The sequence below is a fragment of the Sceloporus undulatus genome, chromosome 7 (assembly GCF_019175285.1).
Source record: "Sceloporus undulatus isolate JIND9_A2432 ecotype Alabama chromosome 7, SceUnd_v1.1, whole genome shotgun sequence".
Lineage (NCBI taxonomy): Eukaryota > Metazoa > Chordata > Lepidosauria > Squamata > Phrynosomatidae > Sceloporus > Sceloporus undulatus.
In genome coordinates, this window is record NC_056528.1 from 44,813,896 (window position 1) to 44,835,000 (window position 21,105).

Sequence of the window (21,105 nt, forward strand, 5' to 3'; positions counted from 1 at the left end):
TCTCGGATGTGTCTTGATGCATGGATCATCCTGTATTTTACACCCACACTCCCACCTCAGCCCTGCTCCCTGACTTTGCTTCATTTAGACCATTAACCTTTGCTGAGGCAATTATTAGCCTGTTAATAGTGGTTTAAGAACATTAAAAGGCTGCCATAGTGCTGCTGAGGGTCAAGCCAATGGTCTATTTGGCCCAGTCTCCTGTCTCCCTTTCTCTCAATGGCCAATACTAGATGCTTCACAAGGCAGTATAACCAAAACAAGGTAATTAGAAGTGTGATCCATCCCCCTTCCTTTTACTTTCACTTCAGTGTCTCAGTTCACAGAAAGTTAAGTTTTCACTTGAACTTGGGGCAGCTTCACACATTATTTTGATGAGATGAAACAGGAATTGGTACTCTTTAGCTGCTTCTTTCCGTGCATGGTAGGTTAACAAGAAAATATGACAGAGCTTTGGAAATTACTTTTAAGAAAAATGAACATAGTGACATGCTGACTCCATCTCTAAATGAGTATTGGTAGGATAACATTCTGTATCCTGCATGGCTTCATCCAGCCCTCTTCAAACCTAACAGTGCTACTGCTTGGATTATATTTTAACAGTGTTGGATTTTGTTATTAACAACCAGCTTCTTTAATTGCTCTTGAGATATCTCCCATTCAGTATATTCTCCAAATGTCTGATTTGGCTGGGATAGTCCCATTTAACCCTCTGTTCCACTTTTTCATCTGATTTTAAAATGTCCCAGTTTTTCTATTCTCCTCCTACTTACCCCTTTGTCCTCAGTTTATTTCAGTTGCTGCAAACTGACTCCAAACTGCAAAAATAGTTTGCACTCAATTAATTCAGCAGGAGGAGGAGGAGAGAAGCACTGCAGCCTCTTCTTGTTCATATATTATTTCTCGGTAATACCTTTTGGCATCTTGCTCACACTCTGGTGTTGCCTGGGTACACATATCCTGGCTTGTATCTGTCAGATGTTGGAGACTATGTACTCCAACTCTCTCATTTCACATGCCTTAATGTCCCTTTGTGTTGCCAAGAATGGATGGTGGTCACAAGTTCATAGAATCATAAAGTTGGAAGAGACCTCCATGACCATCCAGACCAACTCACTGCTATGCAGGAATACACAGTCAAAGCATCCTCGATAGATGGCCATCCAGACTCTGTTTTAAAACCTTCAAGGAAGGAGATTACAACATACTTCGAGGGAGCGTGTTCCACCTTCGAACAACTCTTACTGTCAGGAGGTTCATCCTAGTATTGAGGTGGAATCTCTTCTCAAGGAATCTCATCAGCTCAGGCAAAAGCATGAGGGGGACCAGAGATCCCTCGCAAGGCTAGTAAGAATGAAATATTAGCTTCTCATAATAAATAGTATTGCTTTTTGAAAAAGTCTGAGTCCATATGGCTTCCCTCTTTTTTTGTTTCATTGTGGCTCATATGTACTTTATTTACTTACAGGCAAATCTCCCGAGCAATTCTCATTACTGATGGATCAATACTGAAATCAGGCTCAGATCAACAGGTGAGACCCTCTATTCAATACTGATTAGTAATTCCCCTTGAACAGCTGCTATTTGCAACAGGAAGATTTTAATATTCAAATACTTAGGATTCAAACAAATGACCACCAAAGATAATTGCTTGACAAATGAATCTAACACTTGAGAACAAGTACAATTTGTGGATTGGACCCAGATTAAGTTGGTCATGCTTTTGTCTCCTTTAAAACTGATTAAAATGAAAAGGAAATGAAGAGTTTTACCAGTATGCATAATAGCAATGCCATTGTGTCCCATTATGCATCGGGGGCAAATCCTGCTGGGGTTAAATAAAAAAAGCTGCATGTTCTCAGTGGTGTTTTGGCAAACATTAGTTTGAAATTTGAAAAACATGCTAGAGAGACCCAAAAGTTCTTGTATCATTGCACGTCCAAATGTACTAGATGGGCTCCCCAGGTAATCCATTCTTTCTTCTTTCTAGATTTCCATTTTGACCATCCCACCTATAAAATTAGGTCAGCCACCCATTTGCCTCATAGAACTCTGTTCTTCAGCCATGACATGCATGAAAAACACATGTGAGTACTTGTTGCTTTGACTTTGTTCTTCTGTTCTGTGTAAAGCAAGAAAGGTAGTGGCTGAAGTATCTTTTGACTCTCCTTTCTCATTTGAATTGATCTAACCTTGCTAGAACCATTCATCATAAATACTTTGCTACTCTCAGTAAGAAAGAAGAATACCCTACATCACTAACCCATAGAAACATAAAACTGCAACCAGGCATATTTGGTAGCTTATACTGGTGTGAAAAGGAGATGCTAATATCTAGGCACACATTACACACACATTCAAGGATGAGTGGCCACTATAACCTGCTGCCGTCAATTCCTCTGTGTGTGCAGGTGTTCCGTTGTTTCTCTCTAAGTGCTTTTGTTTACAGCTCTAGGAAGTGTCTCCAGTGGTAAGAGACTATGGAAGTTGTAGTCCAACAACACCTGGAAGGGTACAGTTGCCCACTGGTGTAGTCTCTTCTTTGCACCACTCTCCATAGCCTCCCATCTATTACTGTTGAGCCCAAACTGAAGATCTGGCTGAAAGTAGAATACGAGATCAATACATGAGATTAATATAGATGTTTACATCAGATTGATTAAAGGAAATGGAATCTTGTCATTACAGCAGTAAAACTTTGATTTTTGTACAGAGTTTTAAAAACTATGAAGTACATACTTTTCAGATTAACAAAGTTCTTTCTGGAGAAAGGCGGCTTGAGACATTCTGATGGAGAAATCACGTTTTTACAAGGTTCTGTGATTGTTTGTTGTGTTGTTGCTGTTTTTAAAAGATTAGCATTTAAATACAGATTTTAAAACGTTGAACAAATACTTTCCAAAATAATGTAATAACTGTGCATTTGCCTCCCGTCGTTAACTGAACATTTACAAGCAAACATTCTATGTGTGATAGACTTAAAAAGTTGACGGTGGTGCAGCTAATATCTCAGCCTTACAAATTCCTGATTTGGCAACTAACAGTGAGGAATAAAGTGAACACTACTCTGTGAGAGGCTGTCATCGCAACAGTATGCATTGTGCTGGGATGTCATGCAGTCTCAGGCCATTGTGCTTATGCTGTGCTTGCAACAATAGTAATAGAAATGTTAAGTGGGAGGCTGGGATTTGAATACCACAGTGGAATAATTTGATTGATTTTTAAAATCTTGAAACTAAGCAGCAGTGCAAACAATTAGACCATGGATCCTAGAAGGATAGTGTAAAAGACCAAATAATAATCTTTAAGTGGAATCTACGGTAGATGTGGTCTTATCTTATGTACATTCAACTTGATTTTACATTGGGATATTAACGTACTATAAATAGTGTACCGCATTGTAGTCTACATATGTTTAATAATCTGTATTATTTAAAAGTTGCTTAAAAATATAGCCACATAATCCTTCTGCATATGCTACCCATCATTCCCATTTCTCTGAAGATGCCAGCCACAGATGCTGGCTAAACGTCAGAAAGAAACTCTGCTAGAACATGGCCACATAGCCCGAAAAACCCACAAAAAACTATGGATGCTGGCCATGAAAGCCTTCGAATTCCCAGTTCTGTTTTCTGATATTTCTTTTTTGTACTGGGATTACTGGGCAGCTTCAGTCCTCAGTGAGCTTTCTGCAGGGAAGGATCTCCATCAAAGGAAAAAAATATTGAATTTTTTTAAACAAGAGAGATTAGTTCTGTTTTGGTGAATTTTATAGTTTTCACAAGTATGCTGAAACCTCATACTTGTGTCTTGATGGCCCTGTTTTGGCCTAATCCTGTGTGTTTTTAGCTATCTGAGTTTGCTGCTAGAAAGGTTAATGTAAATAAAGTAATGATCAAACTGAGATAGGTTCAACTTGGTTTGGTTGAGCCTCCATTGCATATATGGGGTTTGAAATAAAACCTAGAAGCCAAGGTTGTCACTTAGTGTTGGCCACTAAGTTGTTACTGTGATTCATAAGCCAAACTGTTAAACTGAAGAATGTTAGTCTTATTCATTATGCTGAGTCTCACTGGTCAGCCACCTAGTTACTTACAGTATATTTAATCAATAGACAAGGAAAATGGATATATGTGGAGCAAAAGTGGGAATATTTAGCCAAAATAATCAGTGATGAGGAATGCTGGGAGTTGCAACCAAAGAATAATAATTTGAAGAAATAAAATGCATATTAATGTAGTTTTTAAAATGCTGATTATTTAGAAAATGAACAAATCTTTCTCAGGGAGAATAAATGTAAATGGATACGTTGAAGTCTGGGAAAACTGAGAGGCATGTATAAAATGAGCACATTTTCTGGGGAAATTTTAAAGTACCAATTTGATTAATAGTGGTCTAAGAATGGAACAAATATCCATTATTACATGTTCCCAGGTCAAAAAACAGGTTTCCAAATGGTCATGAAACCTCATTAGGATGAATTTTCTTACTAGTACGGCTTGAGTGTTGTACTGTGACTCTGGAGACCCAGGTTCAAATTCCTGCTCAGCCATGGGGAAGCCATACTATCTCAGCCTCAAAGAAGGGCAAGGGCAAACTCTCTCTGAACAAATGTTGCCAAGAAATTCCTATTATCTGGTCGCGATAAATTAGAAACAATAACATCCTGACATTCTGGAATGTTGGGAAGGAATTACTTTGTTTAGAAAAACACATGTGATTTTATTTTATTTTAATTTTATTTTTGCATGCATATTAAAATTCTGTGCAGAAAACAGTTTCCTGTACAGAAGAAGCCTATGCAGGAGAAAAACCCACTATTCTGTGCAGAAGACCTTTTCCTGTGCAGGAATTTTTTTTCCATGTTGAAACCTCACATGTTTTACTAGGCAGAACAATCCCTCCACCACAGTTTGGAATATAGAAATATGGGAAGACTATATCAGAGGAATATTCATTCTCTTCTGACATACTACAGGAAAAACTGCTGCAGTTGTCCATTCTAGCATGTGAGGACAAAGTAGTGAAAATTTGCAACCCTCATTTGGTTTATTGTGGGATTGATTTATTTTACAATGTACTTCTGCTGGATGCTACTGCTTACTCTAGAAATATCTGCCCAGTTTCTTTCTGAATTCTCCTGTGTACATTAAGACCCTGTTTCACAAGACCCAAGCAAAGGTCTGGACCACGTTTTTGTCTGCAACTGAACCGGACTGAGGCAAAGAAAGTCCCTATTCCAGTGTGCTTGTTCATTGTGGCAAACATTGATATGGAAGATGAGCTTCAAGCTTCATATCTTTCAGCAGATGTGCTGTCCTGTATATGTTTGCAGAGACTGACAGTCCTCCCCTCAGGCTTGACTCCAGCCCTTTGTTAAGCCGTCTCTGGTTGCGGACTTGTGTCAGTGGTCCTTGGTGGCAGGCAGCAGCGGGACTCTGACTTGGTATCAGGAGCTTAGAGACACAATGTGAATTTCCCACGCTGTCCTGACTCAGAAAACCCATGAATGGAACCATTTATTTTAAAATGAGGCCCAGCACAAACACTGCAATCTGGAAAGTTTTCCTTTAGTTTGAGAAGCCACTGTCGTTGCTGCTTGCACAGTTGTAGGGTTGTTGTTGTTGTTTTCTGTGCATCGTTATTAAAAATAACTTTAATAAGCTTTTGTAGAAAGGTTATAATTATGTATTTACACTTCAGGTCAATTGGACGGCAAATGCTCATTCATTAAAATGACAGATGGTTATCTGAATCTTTAAAAACTCTATTATAAGGCACCACAGGAAGCCCCAATCTGTGAGATTTTAATGCTCTGCTTTTATTCTAGTGAATAAGTAAGCAGCTGCATTGCCAAATGGAGGGTAAACCCCATCACATTCCTTTGTGCCCTGTTTGCCCCATCTGGTTACGACTACTTTCAAAATATTCCCCCCCCCCAACAAGTTAATATAGCCTTCCATTTTACGGGCAAGTTGCTTGCACTTAACACATGTGGCTGTAGTTTTACTGTCATGAGCATAGCATTCAGTTTGAATAGGAGAGTTTGGGAAAGTTCTTGCTTTGGATTGCAAGTACCAGAGTCTCTCAACCACGTTGCTGGAGGGTTCTGGAAGTTGTGGTCACTAAATGTAACTTCCCCAAACTCTGAGAGATTACTGTAGTCAAATACCCACCAGGCCTTGGAGTTCATACACTTGAGTTGTTCCTTAGGATATATTTTAGTGGCAGGGTATTGAGAGAAGTCAAACAGGAATAGTTGTCGCGACTGCTACCACTTTATTTTCTGTGACCGGATGAGCAGCATGGTGCCCCCATTTTTCTCACTCACCTTTGTAGTTCTTGCTTTGGAAGTACCAGTTCCAATACCACCAATGCCAGTTCCTTGGAAGACAGGAGAGGTCCATTTAGCCATTATCTTGTGCTCTGTCCCCCATGTATTGCAGTAAATGCTAACGTAGCCTTGAAATTTAAAGATAATCTTGTCATAAGGAACTCTGTGCAGGTGAATGAGCAGACTATCAGAGAAAGGGTGGGAGTCCTTCCTCTGCATCCAGGATAAAAATGCAGGCGGCTGCTGCAAAGGGCACAGATTTCTCCATCTCTCCCCTCCATTGGCAGACTACCAAACATTTTTGCCAGCTAGTAATTACATTGAGACTATTTGCAAAGCTGTACTAACAACATCACTATCCTGGTGGCATCTCTTGCCATTTGAGATCATGAAGGCGGAACTGGGATGCTCATGATCCCAGCCAGTGTCACTTGTTCATGGAAGAACATGAGACAGGTAACTCAGCCCTGTAGCCTTGTGATGCTGGTTGTGTCCCTTCCGGTTTAGAAAAAAGGGTGAATAAGTGTAAAGGGGATACTGCTGGATGTACTGTAGGTACGTTCTAATGTGCAAATTAAACTTTCCTTCTTTATTCCCCCTTTGCGAGGTGAGATGGGAATGGTTTTACTTTGAATGGCTGCATCCAACATAATAGAAATAGAAGGATTTCATTGTCCAGTAGGGTAATTGAAGGGATCCAAATTTATTTTGGAAGAAAGCAGAAGCCTCCTTGTCCATCCCTGACCAGAGACATTTTCTTCCCCATCCAGACATTTACGTGCTTATTTTGAGATGCTTCATTTCAGCCTGGTCACTTGCTAAGCTGGTTGGGGATTCTGGTAACCATATATTTTCCCCACCAACCTTTCTACATAGAACCAGCCATCCTAGATTTGAAAAATATGTGGCTTTTTTTTTTTTAAATGCTCTTACGGTGGAATCATTGGTGCTGTTGTTGTTTTTCCTTGAAAATGTTAGGAGTAGAATGAACATTAGGTGAAACTAAACTCTAAATAAAGGCTATAGCTGTCAGGAAAAGTTAAATCCTACTAATGTTATTTGCCATAGTTATTTTAATTTTCAAATTACAGGAGGCTTGGAGTAGGCCTGGATCTTTACATTTAATGGTGGCTTGCTTTGCTAATGTGTTTTGTTTTGTTTCATTTTGAGGGTTTTAAAAGATGTCTTGAGGTGCTTATGTATGTGATAAGTCAGTCATGGGATTGGTAGATTTCATTAAGGACTTGTAAAAATCTCCCTACCCCCATAATTCTAAGCATTCTCTCAGGTCTCTGTTTATTTTAAATATGTTGTCTTTGTGCATTTTTCACATCAGCATGGAAAAACTAAAACAGTATCAAAGAGCAGTATTAAACAGATGAAAGCATCAGTCAAACAATGGAGAGGGGGAAATAGAAAAGTACAAAGCACCAGATCAATAGTCCAAGGTTTTATGAAATTGCAATTGGTTTCTAAAAAGAGAACTGGGAAGAAGATGGGTTTATGTTGCTAAGAACATCCATATTAGCATAAGACTTTTCTTAAATAAACTAGAAGGGACATTTTAGACTGGCCTAATGCAAGCAATACGTTAATATGATTTCTCCCCCTTATAACCAAGACAGATACTTTAGTCTTCTCTTTCTATTGGAATAGTATTCCAGAGCGTTGGGGTTGCCACCAAGAAGATCCGGTTTTATGGAAGCTAGCCCTGTCTTGCTTTGAAACAGAATCTTAAATAGGACTTCTTGGGAAGGTCTTGTGTTGATGGACCTATATGGGGTTGAGATTCCATAAGATAATTGGGCCCCAGGCTGTCAAGGGTTATAACTTCAAAACCAGCATATTAACAGAATTAAATTAGCACTATAATTGTATCTGGATTGTGGTCAAAGTGTATTCAGTTTTGTGTATGTGTGTGTGTGTTGGTTTTTCCGCCTGTCATGAAAAAGGCCGTTGACTGATCTTACATTTTCTGTAATTCTGAGTAGGCAAATATATCTGTTCTTGGGTCCCATTCCCATCTGACCTTGGTTACATCTTATCTTGGATCACGCAACATAGATAACAGCCACATAATCAGCCATGGGTAACCAAACCCCTTCTCTTTACTCTGTACAATGAAGCCATAATGATGGAATTGTTAAAGCATATTTGTTGTCTTTGCCATGCTGGAAGAACAACTCAGAGACAGAACTTGGCAACCGCTGGTAACTGATGCAGCTAGGGCCAAGTCAATTAAATACAATTTTTAAAATATGCACCAGTCAGACTTTGACCCATAATAGTCAATTCAGAGTTCATCAGGTAACTGGAAAGTGGAATTTAATGATGGTGGTTTGAACAGAAAATACATTGCATGACAACAAAATCTATCACTTTCTTCTCTATTTCCTTCTCCTCTCCCACTGATTTATTTGCTTATTTATATGTTTGAAACTTTTCGTTCCCATCTTTTTATAACTAAAAATTCTCAGGACACATTGGAGGAATAGTTTATAGAAAACGATAAGAGTTAAACTTTAAAATACATTCTCTAAAAACACAAACCGAAAACCAACCAATGAAATTGTTAAAATAGTTTTAAAAAGAAAAAGAAATGACGCCTAATGTCAAGGGTTTGGGTTGATTTTGGATTGCGGTCAAAGTCTACTCAGTTTTTTTTTGGTCTTGTTTTTCCCCTGCCTGTCATGTAAAATGGTTAGTGAAGACAATGAAAAATATTTATTATCTAATACTAATACTACTACTACTAATAATAATAATATCTTGCTTTGCCCCCCCTTCCCCTCAAAATTGGGACTCTGAACGGCCCACAATTTAAAAGATCAATATAAGTAAAGACAATATAATTTTTAAAAATATTATGGACTGTCACCTAAACCTATTAAAATGGATTCTAGACACGTTGCCTTAGAGGAAAGCATTCCCATCTTTGGGGTATAATCACAGAGAAATCCTTTTTCCAGTTGCTATCTGCCTGGAGGTTTTTTTAATACCTAGATTGAGAGGCATGTAAAGCTTGAAGGGTGATAGCTCTTACTTAGCACTTTACCCAGACAGGGACAGGATGCCAATGAAGTCATGTTAAAAGTGGTGACATATGTCCTGACTAATACATCTCCATCAAAATTTTCCACAATAGCATCCATACTAAGCTAATTCTAGCTTCTGAATAGACTTCAAAGTCTGTCCCATGTGCAACACATAATAGTAGTTTGGCCTGGACATTGATACAGCATGGGATGGCAGTAGCCAGACCTAGGGCTGCCAGACTAAAACATGAAGATGGTTTCTATACCTTTTATACAGTTGGCCCTTGTTATCCGCTGGGGTTTTGTTCCAGGGTCCTTCATGGGTACCAAAATCCATGGATGCTCATGTCTCACTATATACAGTGTCACAGTAAAATGGTGACCCCCAAATCATTTTGGAATTTTTATCTTTTTATAATATTTTTAAGCTGTGGGTGGTTGAATCTGTAGATAAAGAATCCATAGATATGGCAGACCAGCTGCAATTTTGCAGAAGAGAGAATTTTGGCAGGTGTTAATTGTCATGCAAGCAGATAACAAGCAACTCCTCCTGAAATTCCCTTTCCTACACACCTATTAAAGGTATAGAAGCTGTCTCTAGTTTTCATTGTGGCAACTTTAGCTAGGCTTAATTTTCAAAACATTTCCCCCTGGCTTAGACTTTCTTATTGGAAATAAGAGAAATACCTCATTTTTCACTTTATTCATGGAAGGTCTTTTTTTTTTAAAGGAAAGATTAATTTTCCATATTAATGGCTGAAATAGTGGTTAAGAAATTTTACTCTTGAGTTGATTTCAGTTGTTGCTGGGGCTTGTTTTAATTGTTGTCACCTGGGATGGAAGTGCTTTTAAATTACAATGCTCTGTGCAATTTTAAATGTAGTTCAGGGTGGATTCACATGACCATGGGTTCCCCCCCCCCCCCCATGTAATGAGTAGGTTTATCACACACTGTTATTGTTCTTGAGAGCTCTTATCCCAAGAAACTGGCTCATTTCCACCCCAAAAGAAGACTGGCAGGATAATGTCACAGGATTGCCATGTGATGGAGAATAAATCTTAATGGCAAGTGTTGTGGAGTTCTGAGAGTTAGCATTTTGAACCACTTGGAATGAAGCAGATTTTGTCTTGCTGTAGCCTGATAAACAAGAAAGGGGAGATACTGACTTACCATAGATGTATTTTCCCTTTAGACAGTTCTTCCTGTTACCCCAAGATACTTCATTCACTAAATGTCAGGTTGGCCCTACTGAGGGACCAAGGGACCACTGTATATTGCGATGATTGTGTCCAAATTTTGTACCTAATTAGGTTTTATTTTATAATTCTAGATATTTTAAGGATTAGATGCATATTAACTGGGATTTCTCGCTCTGCCCTTTCCCATCCAAAGTGCATTATAGTCCACTTTAACAATATTTAATATATAGGCTTAGGTTGTCAGTCATCCTAACTGCTTTTCTGTTCTGTAATTTTGACAGATTTAGTTCATTTAACTTGTTCTTCTGTTAAAACTGCTAAAGAAGACTTAGAGCCTGCTGTGGAGCAGTTATTCAGTGAAGCCACAGAAACAGGTAAAGGATTTAAAATAAAATTAAAAATCAAACACATCAAACCATTTCACAGTCTTCCCTTTCAACTCCTCTTTTCCTCTTTCCAAGGTGATTGATACCCAGTCGGTGTCAGAAGCTGGGTTAAAAGCCCCCGCCTGCTTATCTGTTTGTCACTCTCTATTTACTGTGGCATGATTGCAGTTAGATGTGACTGTTCGCTCTCATTTTAGCAACAAGTTAGCAGAACCATAATGGCCCTCATAGCAGTCATTAGTCTATTTCATCCTGTTTTCCGTAGTCCTACCCTACAGTAACTCATCTTCCACTCTTTATATGATGTACATGGAACGTTTTTTTAAAAAGCACCGGTCATAATCCTCTTTCCGAGCCTCACTGCCTCTCGTCTGAGTGCCACAGGTAGCCATGTCCCGAGTTTCATGGGTAACCAAACTTCTAAAATCTTACTTCTCTATTATCTGAAGAGAGTCCCTTAATGCAAATAGGAAAAACAGTAGCAAACATTAGTATGCTTAATTTTCTTTTCTGAAGGTGCATTTTTAAAAAGGTACATTTTCGCCTTTCAAAAACAGTGGGGAAAATTGCCTTGCAAATCTCCAATGGGAAAGAGTATCAAAGAACAGGAAGCACCCTGTTCCTTATGGCAACCTATCTGTAATGGAGGATTCCCAGATGTGGCTCATTGGTAGCTCTCAACTCCTTTGGGAGGAAGACATTTCCTAAGATATCTAGAATAATAAGCAGGTAGTGATTCAAACAAAATCCCACAACATTCCCACTGAGGAGCCTTTAGTGTCCAGCAGAGTTCAGAAAGTTAGTTTGAAGATAAAGGAATATTCACCTTCCTAGGTAGGATGAAAGCAAAGGCTCTCAGAGTGTTTTACCGATTGTTAATTTGACAGTTCCCTGCCCTCCGGCTTACAATCTAAAAAGAGATGACACAAAAGGAGAAGGGGATGGCAATTGGGGAAAGGGATCAAGTCCAGCAGATACTGCTGGTTCTTCTTTCCCTCCAAGGCCAGGTTGGTAGCAATGAAGATGGAGGGAGGGCCTTTCATCTTCCTCTGGGGCTAGGCCTGGTTAACGATAATAATATTAACATTAATTAGCATTTCTCCAGTGCTTTCATAACATATTAGTAATAATAAGAATTGCTTGACTATTTGATTTATATCCCATCTTTCGCACAAAAGGGGGACCAAAGGTGGCTTACTTGATTAACCACCAAAAATCTTAAGTCACAATTGGATTAAAAGCAGTTAAAAGGAACAGTAACAAAAATAAAACAGCCAGTCATTAAAATTAATAATAAACCCACTGTTGTTAATATTAGGAATTAAAATTATCCATATTCACCAGCTGTAATGGTTCGTCCCCAAGGATAGGAAATCCAAAGTTGGAAATGCATGTGATACATCTGATTGCATCAGATAAGAACTTGGATTCTGTGTATTTTGGATGTTCTCCAGGCCTCTAGTGAGAATTGTACCGGCTCAGTTTCATATGAAGAGGTATTGTTTGGGAGTTTCATGGACTCTCCATCATACAGAATAACAATACTGTAGGTCAAGCTATAATCTCCGGTTTTTATTTAGGCAGGCTTTATTCTTCCATTAGCAGACCAGAGAGACCTTTCGTATAAATGCTGAAAATCCATTTGCTGTTGCTCCAAATATATCTCCTGTAATTTACCTTTTTAAAAAAGTGATGTTGTAAAGATCTGAAAAATAGGAAAAAGTGGTTAGAGTGCCGCTTAGTGTTCCCTTGTCCTCTCTTGCTTTTTTTCCTTTCTTAACATTAATCTTAATGCTTAAAGTGATCTAGTTTTGAAGTGATGTATTGTTTGGAAGCTGCCTGAAATTCTTTTGGAGGAACTCTGTGATCAGAAGGGTCCTCAGGTGCATTGAGGCACTGAGAAGCTAGTTTTCACTGACACATAGGCCTTTTTATCATCAAGATGAGGTAGTGGTCGTATTTTAATTAAAATGTCAGAACAAATACTGTTGGAGTTATTGAAAATGAATCACCAGATAAAGTGAGCACTGGGCCATGGCAGGTCAGAGAAGCAAAGTCACCTGAAGGAAGAGGACTCTATTCATTTTCCTGACTAAATGAAGAAGAGGTAACTTTTTTTTAAATATGAGCAGTAGGAACTTTTAATAACGTTTTAAAAAGAACTCCTTCCATAAAGTCAAGCACCACATCTTTCTGCCACCAGCATGAAACAAAACAATATGGAGGGAAAGATTAACAAAGAAAAAGTTGACAGCACACACACTGAGGGCTGAAACCCAGTTTGATCATATTTTTTATTTACTTACATAGTAGATTTACATACCACACAAATGGCAGATACCCTTAAGATGTTTCAGAATAATTTAAAATAGCAACACCCAAAACACTGTATTAAAACAACCAGAACAATAAGTCAGCCAATTTAACCATTTTTAAAACCAGCAATGAGACCAATAATAAAAGCAACAAATTAAAATTAAACACCTGCTGGAAGATGAAGGTCTGAGCCTAACATCTATAAAAATGTAATGAGGATGCTGGGTGGACCTCCCCACAGAAGGCAGTCATATGGGTAGATAGTTCTTGGTAGCTACCTCTAGTATCCTTGTGTTTGGGGAACAGTCAATCAATCATTTCATTGCAGTCAATGACCATCTGAAATGACCATATGTGGGTGGTTGTTGGTACCCAGAGAAGAGCCTTTGAAGGATAACCTTCACAGTTTCATAAAAGCATTTCAAAGAAGGGACTGCCTCAGATAGACTAATCCTAAACTGTCTAGGCAGGGCCTTCATGGTCAATTCCAGCACCTTGAACTTATTTAATTATGCGCCATCCTCCATATCCACGGATTTTTTATCCTCAAATTCAGCTATTCATGGTTCCAAAAAACAAACCTTGATTTTGCTGTTTTACATAAGTGACACTATTTCACTATGCCATTGTATTGAATGGGACTTGAGCATCCACAGATTTTGATATCCGTGGGAATTCTGGAATCAAACCCTGGTAGAACCAAACCCGACACATACCAACGGCCCACTGCATACGAACATAGGAGTCGTGTTGGATCAGACCACAAGCATATTTAGTCCACATTCCCTTGGAGTATGATGGAGTCTCCTTCTTTGCAGGTTTTAAAACAGAGGCTGGATGGCCATCTGTCAGGGGTGCTTTTGATTGTGAGTTCCTGCATGGCAGAATGGGGTTGGACAGGATGACCCTTGTGGTTTCTTCCAGCTCTGTGATTCTATTATTGTTTGCATTGTGGTCAATCATTTGCCCAATGGAAACTTCTTTGTTTTTAGATTGTAAATCTGAGGGCAGGGAACTGTCAAATAAACAATCTGTAAGCTGCTCTGAGAGTCTTTGTGGCTGAAGAGCAGGGTATAAATACTCTAAATAAATAAATAAGCTCACCAGCAGGACCTGAGGGCAACTGCACCCTCCATCTTGCAGTCCCTGGCAGCTAATACCCAGAGATACGCTGCCTCAGATACTGGAAGTGATATGTAGCCACCCAGTTTAGTAAGATGGCCTCATTCCCCATGAATTCGTCCAGTCCTTTTTAAAATCCATCCACGTTGGCAGTCACCTTCTAACTATGAATTCTACCATTTAACTCTGTGCTGTGTGAAGAAGTGCTTCCTTTTATCTGTCCTGAATCTCCTATTTAGTTTCAGCGGATGACCCCAGATTCTAATATTGTAAGAAAGGGAGAAAAGCTTTCCCTTATCTACTTTCGCTGCATTGTGTATAATTCTATACACCTCTGTCATGCCTCTCCTTACTCACCTTTTTCCAGGCTAAACAGCTCCCAAAATTGAAGCTCTTTCTTATAGATACATTTCTCCACTCCCTTGGGCATGATGGGTGCCCTCTTCTGCCCTTTTCCACCTCTTCAATATCCTTTTTAGCTTCAGGTAAACTGAACTGTACCTAGTCATTCGAAATGTGGTTGCACCAAGGATTTATTAAAAAAAAGTATAAGTATGACATTGGCAGTTTTAGAATTCAAATTGTGGTAGTTTTAATTTGACTCTGAAACAAGCAGAAATAGATACAGTACCAAGCAAATATATCCAGAGGCAATTCTATACTCTGGGCATCAGCACTTCGAAAATCCTAAGGCCTGACATTAGATGGTTTGTTTTTTAAACGCTTTCATTGGATTGTACAAGACTAATTTGCAACTGAACACTAATAAGTCGAATGGTTTTTTCATCATTTCAGGAGATAAAGGAGCAGGAGAAGGACAAAAGCCTCAGATTCTCTGGTCAGTCTATTTCAACATGAAAGACTCATCTGATATAAACAGGGCTTCATATGACAACTTACCCTCCAATATCTATGTTTGTTCTGGGCCAGATAGTGCTTTGGGGAATGACTGTGCAGTCAAACAGGTAAGGAAATCTCAGATTTTTCAGCTCTTGACTGAACATTGGTAACAGGGGGAACGATGCTAGCAAAGTGCTTCTGATCCACTTTGACATTGTTGTTAAATTCTTCTTCTAAGTAGCTGTCAGTTTTCCAAGTCCCAGAATCTATAAAAACAATTTATCTCTTTTAAAAATCCAGCCAGGGACATAAGGAAAATGTGCTCCATCAAGTGTCATGATCCTGAGCCAAGCAGGAAAGTATATAGTCAACACAAACATCTTGAATTTGTCTCCATATACAATTGACTGCAGGTCTAAATACCACTAGCTCACTAAACAAAGTTGAGAAAAGGAATTTTGGACACACAGATACCTTCTGCACAGACAGGGTTAAGGTCTGGATCTTTTAAAAGTTCTGAAGCTGCAAGTCTAACCCTTAAAAGAGAGCAGCAAAAACTCCATCCAGAACAAATAGACAAAAAACTATTTCAATGAGACACCACCTGTCTTCTCTGGATTTGGCTTCAGCATAATTCTTAACAGTGCAGCCCATTAGTAACTCCACTGTCTATTTAATGGAGATGCCCCACAGCTCTTAATGCCATTGGTATAATGCACTTGGATGTCACAAGGCCTCGCAAGAAGAGACAGGACAACTTCTCTTGGTGTCATTTGCTCAGTTGCCATCTTAAAGGGGAAGTTGCAACGTCCACTCTAACCTCTTGGGAGATATGGCAGCTTTGGGTAAGATCAGAGGGCTTGAGGGTGTGAAAAAGGGGGTTGGGGTCACATACAGCCCACACTTTTCCCACCCTGATCTAAACCAGTGCTCTATAATATTCTGGTTTCTGGACTGGTGCGGACTGGTGCTGTTGGCAGGTTTCCAGGAACTAAATAATAGGCACAAATATGGTGCCAATTCCTGGCACTTTAGAACAAAATAATTGCCAGCCACCACATCAGATCGTCTGAGAAGTATTGATCTAGACCACACAACAACTCTTTCAGAGGCTGTACAACTTGAGCAGAACGAGTAATTTTTCTAATTCCCAGACAACGGTTTACCTTTCTATGGTCCCCTTGGACAGAGTGGGGAAAGTCCATTCCCCATGGACTATCCATGGGAAGAGATGCACTCCCATCATCTGCACTGTGTTGCTGCCTCAATACTTTATTCTGGCCCATTTATCGTAACTAAAGCCATTGTACTGACTGAAACCCAAATGAAGAAAGGGCACAGTTAAAAATCCAAGAGGAGAGGACAGAAGGCCAGCCCTCAAGAGTCCTAGAAGAGGTGAGCTCCTGTACCCCAGTCTCAGTTAAAGTTTGTGGGCAGAATGCAGATAGGCATGGAAAGGTAATTTTTCCAAGCTCCCAGAGAAATTACCTTCCCCGCACCCAAGAAAAATGCTTTTCCTGGGAGGAAAAAAAAGCCCCACACCCCAGGAAATGCTCCAAGCTAATCCAAGGAAGGTTTCTTAATACCAGCCCCTCTTTAGAAATAAATGCATCTCTATTCCACTTCAGCTGCCTCAAGCTATTGTACTTTTTTTGTAAATCATTTATTAATATCATAGAAGCCTTATGCTTCCTAGAAGTCTTTGATCTTCTTTTATCCTCTTAACTGGCAAATTATTGCCTTGTAAAACAAAATTAAGACTACTATTAGCCTTTGAAAATACAGATCAGATGTGAGAGTTTGGGCTGTCTCAGCTGTTCTTCTTAAAAAGCCCATTGATAATGTCTGTTTAAAAAAAACTGCAGCTGCTTTAAATTCTTGCATATATTCTCTGTAGCCTGAGTCATTTAAAAATTAATGGTTACTGTTCCCTTCTGAGCTTCAGCAGTTGAGAAAGTTATCCTTGCATGCCCAGACTGAGGGACATGGCTTAAAATGCTTTTATACACTTGTAGCCAGCTGTCAAAGTGAAACTGTACATGTTACATTGCTTGTGAATGCTGCACAGCCTTTGTCTATCTCTTCCTTTCAGATCCCGGGGGCTTAAAAATGCTCAGCTTTGGTGACATTGTGTCTATGGTGCTTTTCTATAGTCTCTAAACCTTTAGATTGACAAAAATATGCAAAACTACTCTGTTTTCCTTGGTGTTTAAAGAATTATAACAAGCAGGTATGAAGTGCAAAGGCTAGTAATATTATTGTGCAGTTGTTTGGAAAGGAATGAAAATTCCTGGTTCCCAGGATGTGATCTAAAGGCATGTGATACATCAGATTAGTACGTGGAAAGGAGACCTTTTGGGAACCCCATATATGTCACCTTGAATTCCATGTAAGAAGATAGGATGCATAGGATGAATGCATAACACCTAACTTTTATTTATTATTCATTTATTTACAGTATTTATACCCCACCCTGTGTGTTGTAAATTGTTTTTGTTGTTATTAGTTGTTTAATATTATTTTAAAGATGTTTTTTTTTTCAGATTTTTTTTTCACTGGGTTGTACTTATTTTTATATATAAACTGCCTTGAGTTTGGGGGGGAAAGGCAGAGTGAACAGAAAGATCATGGCTGAAATCCTGTGGGTTAGTTTCAAACAGAGTAGCTCTACTGAATCAATTGTTGAATGCTGACTCACAGCACACATCAGTGCAATCTGATTCAATGGCTGTCCTCTAGTCAGAACTAATAATAGGAGTAAGGCTGTGACAGTATGACTACGGCAAGAAATAATTGCCCTTGATTCCTAGATTCTTGGATCTGAATCACTGGAGCTTCAAAACTCCTGCCTGTAACCCTGGTAGACTGTGACATCAGTAACAGGAATAAGACATGAAATACCACATTTATTAGAATGCAAAGAATAAAATTTATATCCATATGCACCCTGCAAGAGGATATATTTACTCCTGACAAGCCCTCTGGCTGCTAGATGCATATAAGTAACCATGGCCTGTACTTCTGTTCCTTGTGGAGGTTCCTTTGTAGATGTGGATTGGTTTGTGGCTTCAACCACTAAGCAAATGCATCTTTCTTTCTTTCTTTCCCACCCTTCTCCACCTTCCAAATAGGCTGAAGCTATTTTTCAAGAGATGTTCCCCAAGGAAGAATTCTGCCCACCACCTCCAAATCCAGAAGATATAATCTATGATGGAGATGGTTCTCAACCAGAGGATCCTGGATTTGGTAATCCACCAGAAGACAAGCCAGAGAATATACCTGAGAAGAACATCGAAGAGAAGGAAGGGCCCCCTGAGGAATGAATTGATGATAAGGCCATAACTATATCCAAGTCATGATAGACTCTGACTAAGGTTCAGTCATTTCAGAAGAATAACCAACAGTTTGTCATATGGTTCCATTGGAACATTACAAAGATGAGTTGAAATGGGACAGGATTTTGTCTACCATCACATGCTGAGATGTAATACATGCTTGGTTTATTTCTCATGGAAATATATGTTACTGTTTTGTAAATAGGTTCCCCCATTCCATGCGGTTTACTGAATTCAACAGCAGCACAATGGTTTGTTTGGTTTGTTTGGATTGATTTTCTTTTAAAAGTGATATTAAACCCCCAATTGCATTCTCAGAAAACAACTTGGGTGGATTAGAGGGCAGGCAGTGGCCAACAGCATTCTGGTTTTAGTTGATCTCACAGAAGATCTTCATCAGAAGGAAAGAATTCAGGTACTATTCCATTTTCTTTGGCTTGCTGTGCAGAATGTCACAGAAGTGGCTTTGAAGCTCCGCTGTCATATGCTTGCTAGAAATATACAATAAAATAGATATTCTTGCCTTCTTGGAAATGTTTGTCTGGTAGCTCTTTAGAATGTAAAGACTCGCTCCTTTAATCTTATTGAAGAATTTGACTATATTTATCACTCATATTTATGGTTTAAGAAACACTGTACCTGGTTATTCCTTGAAATTCTGAGTGACTAATAGCCTGTGCTACTGCAATCTTTGTGGCAGGATCTCCCCGTAACTGAAGAACCCAGTTCTTTACCTTCTTTGTTCGCCTGCTCCATGCACTCTTAACAATTCTAGTGTGCGGCCATATCGCCAGTCACCCTTCTGACTGGTCAAATTGCATACTAGCTAGGAATGCCAAATAAAAAAATAGGATGTGGTCCTGACATGAATGTAGTCTTCCCATTTCTCAGATGATCCTGATGTACTTCCTGCACATGTGCCAAGCGCATAAAGAAGAAAGCTGTTCTATCAGGTCTTATGGTTATCCCTCCAGGCACTGTTCCTGCACTCCTATGGGGAAGGATCATAGAATCATAAAGTTGGAAAGGGCCTCAGGGATAAAGTGAATTTTCAAAAGTATAAATCTTAAGATTAAGATAACAGTTTTACAAATGAATCAGCATTTGAGTGACTGTCTTTAAAAAAAATTAAATGAAGAAACTAAGCTGAAAAGAGTTCACTTTGCTCTTATTCTTGGCAGATACATCTAAAATTGAGGATAATTTGAAATGCATTTTTAATAAGGACTGTTTGTCAAAAAAAAACTTGTAACTACAGCTCATAAATATGGATTTATAAGCAGAAGGACACGATGTGGAACAAATATGCAAAGACTTTTCATTCGTGAGGAATGAAACTAGCCAAATATTGGCCATGGTGTTGGGACTGTGGCTGTGGAGGGTGGGTTGTGTTGTGGAGGCATCCCTTTGAGGGCACTGCGTGCACAGATACACATTGCCCCATTAAATCTGTCTGTGACAACTAGGCTTTCAATTTTGGGGCTGCAGCAGAGTTAGCTTCAAAGTTGAAAGGACCCAAACCAAAGTTTGCCCCCTCCCATTCTTCACAAGTGTCTTGAGATCCTTTTTAATTTAGCTGAATACTCTGTCTTGGTGCTTTTAACTTCTAGCTGTCTTCTTGTTATTTTTCTCAGTACCCTGAAAACTGAGTTGTGGTGGTGCAATAGCAGGGGTACATGTACGGCCCTCACAACAAAAGCAGTGCAGCTCCTTGAGGTATTCACACCATCTCCCTGGAGTTCTGAAGCCTTTCAAGAAGGATATTGACAAGCTGGAGTGTGTCCAAGGAGGGCAACCAACATGGGGAAAGATCTGGAAACCATGCCCTATGATGAGCGGCTTAGAGAGTTGGGTATGTTTAACCTGGAGAGGAGAAGGTTAAAGGGTGACATGATAGCCATGTTTAAATATTTGAAGGGATGTCATTAAGGATGGAGCAAGCTTGTTTTCTGCTGCTCCATAGACTGGGACACGGAGCAGTGAATTCAAACTACAGGAAAAGAGATCCCACCTCAACACTGAGAAGAGCTTCCTGGTGGTAAGAGTTGTTCAACAGTGGAATCTCAGAGTGTGGTGGAGTCTCCTCCTTTGGTGGTTTTTAATCAGAAGCTGGATGGATGTTGGGAGTGCTTTGACTGTGTCTTTCTACATGGCAGGGGATTGGCCCTTGTGGTCTCTTCCAACTCTATAATGTTGTATGATGCTGACCCTGGGCTGGAAAATAGGCTTTTATCTTTACAGCATCCAGCTGAAAGTATTTACATACCTATAGGAGAAAGTCATGGGATGCAGATTGAGACAGGCTATGGAGGGCTTGCCTTCAGCCATTAAGATTCGCACCTGCTCTTTTCCAAATAGCCTTGTCCATTATTCTCTCTCTTGATCACAAGGGTCAGAATCCTGAAGCCTTTCAGAAGGTGTTGGACTTCATCGCCCAGCATTCCTTACCATCAGTCATACTGTTGAGGGCTGCTGGTAGATGCAGTCAAAAAACCTCTGGAGGGCTCTATTATTCCATCCCTACACTGGAGTGTCAC

At 39.4% G+C, this 21,105-nt stretch overlaps 1 protein-coding gene across 1 annotated transcript in view; it reads left to right on the plus strand.

Moving 5' to 3' along the window:
* CHM (CHM Rab escort protein) overlaps positions 1–19,102 on the plus strand; it is a 65,993-nt gene extending 46,891 nt beyond the window's left edge. Inside the window, exons 11-15 of the mRNA XM_042479551.1 lie at positions 1,469–1,532; positions 1,991–2,087; positions 10,851–10,943; positions 15,189–15,358; positions 18,365–19,102. Of these exons, the coding sequence (XP_042335485.1) occupies positions 1,469–1,532; positions 1,991–2,087; positions 10,851–10,943; positions 15,189–15,358; positions 18,365–18,556 (616 nt within the window). The 3' untranslated portion in view covers positions 18,557–19,102. The remainder of the gene's footprint in view (positions 1–1,468; positions 1,533–1,990; positions 2,088–10,850; positions 10,944–15,188; positions 15,359–18,364) is intronic.
* Positions 19,103–21,105: the final 2,003 nt, after the last annotated feature.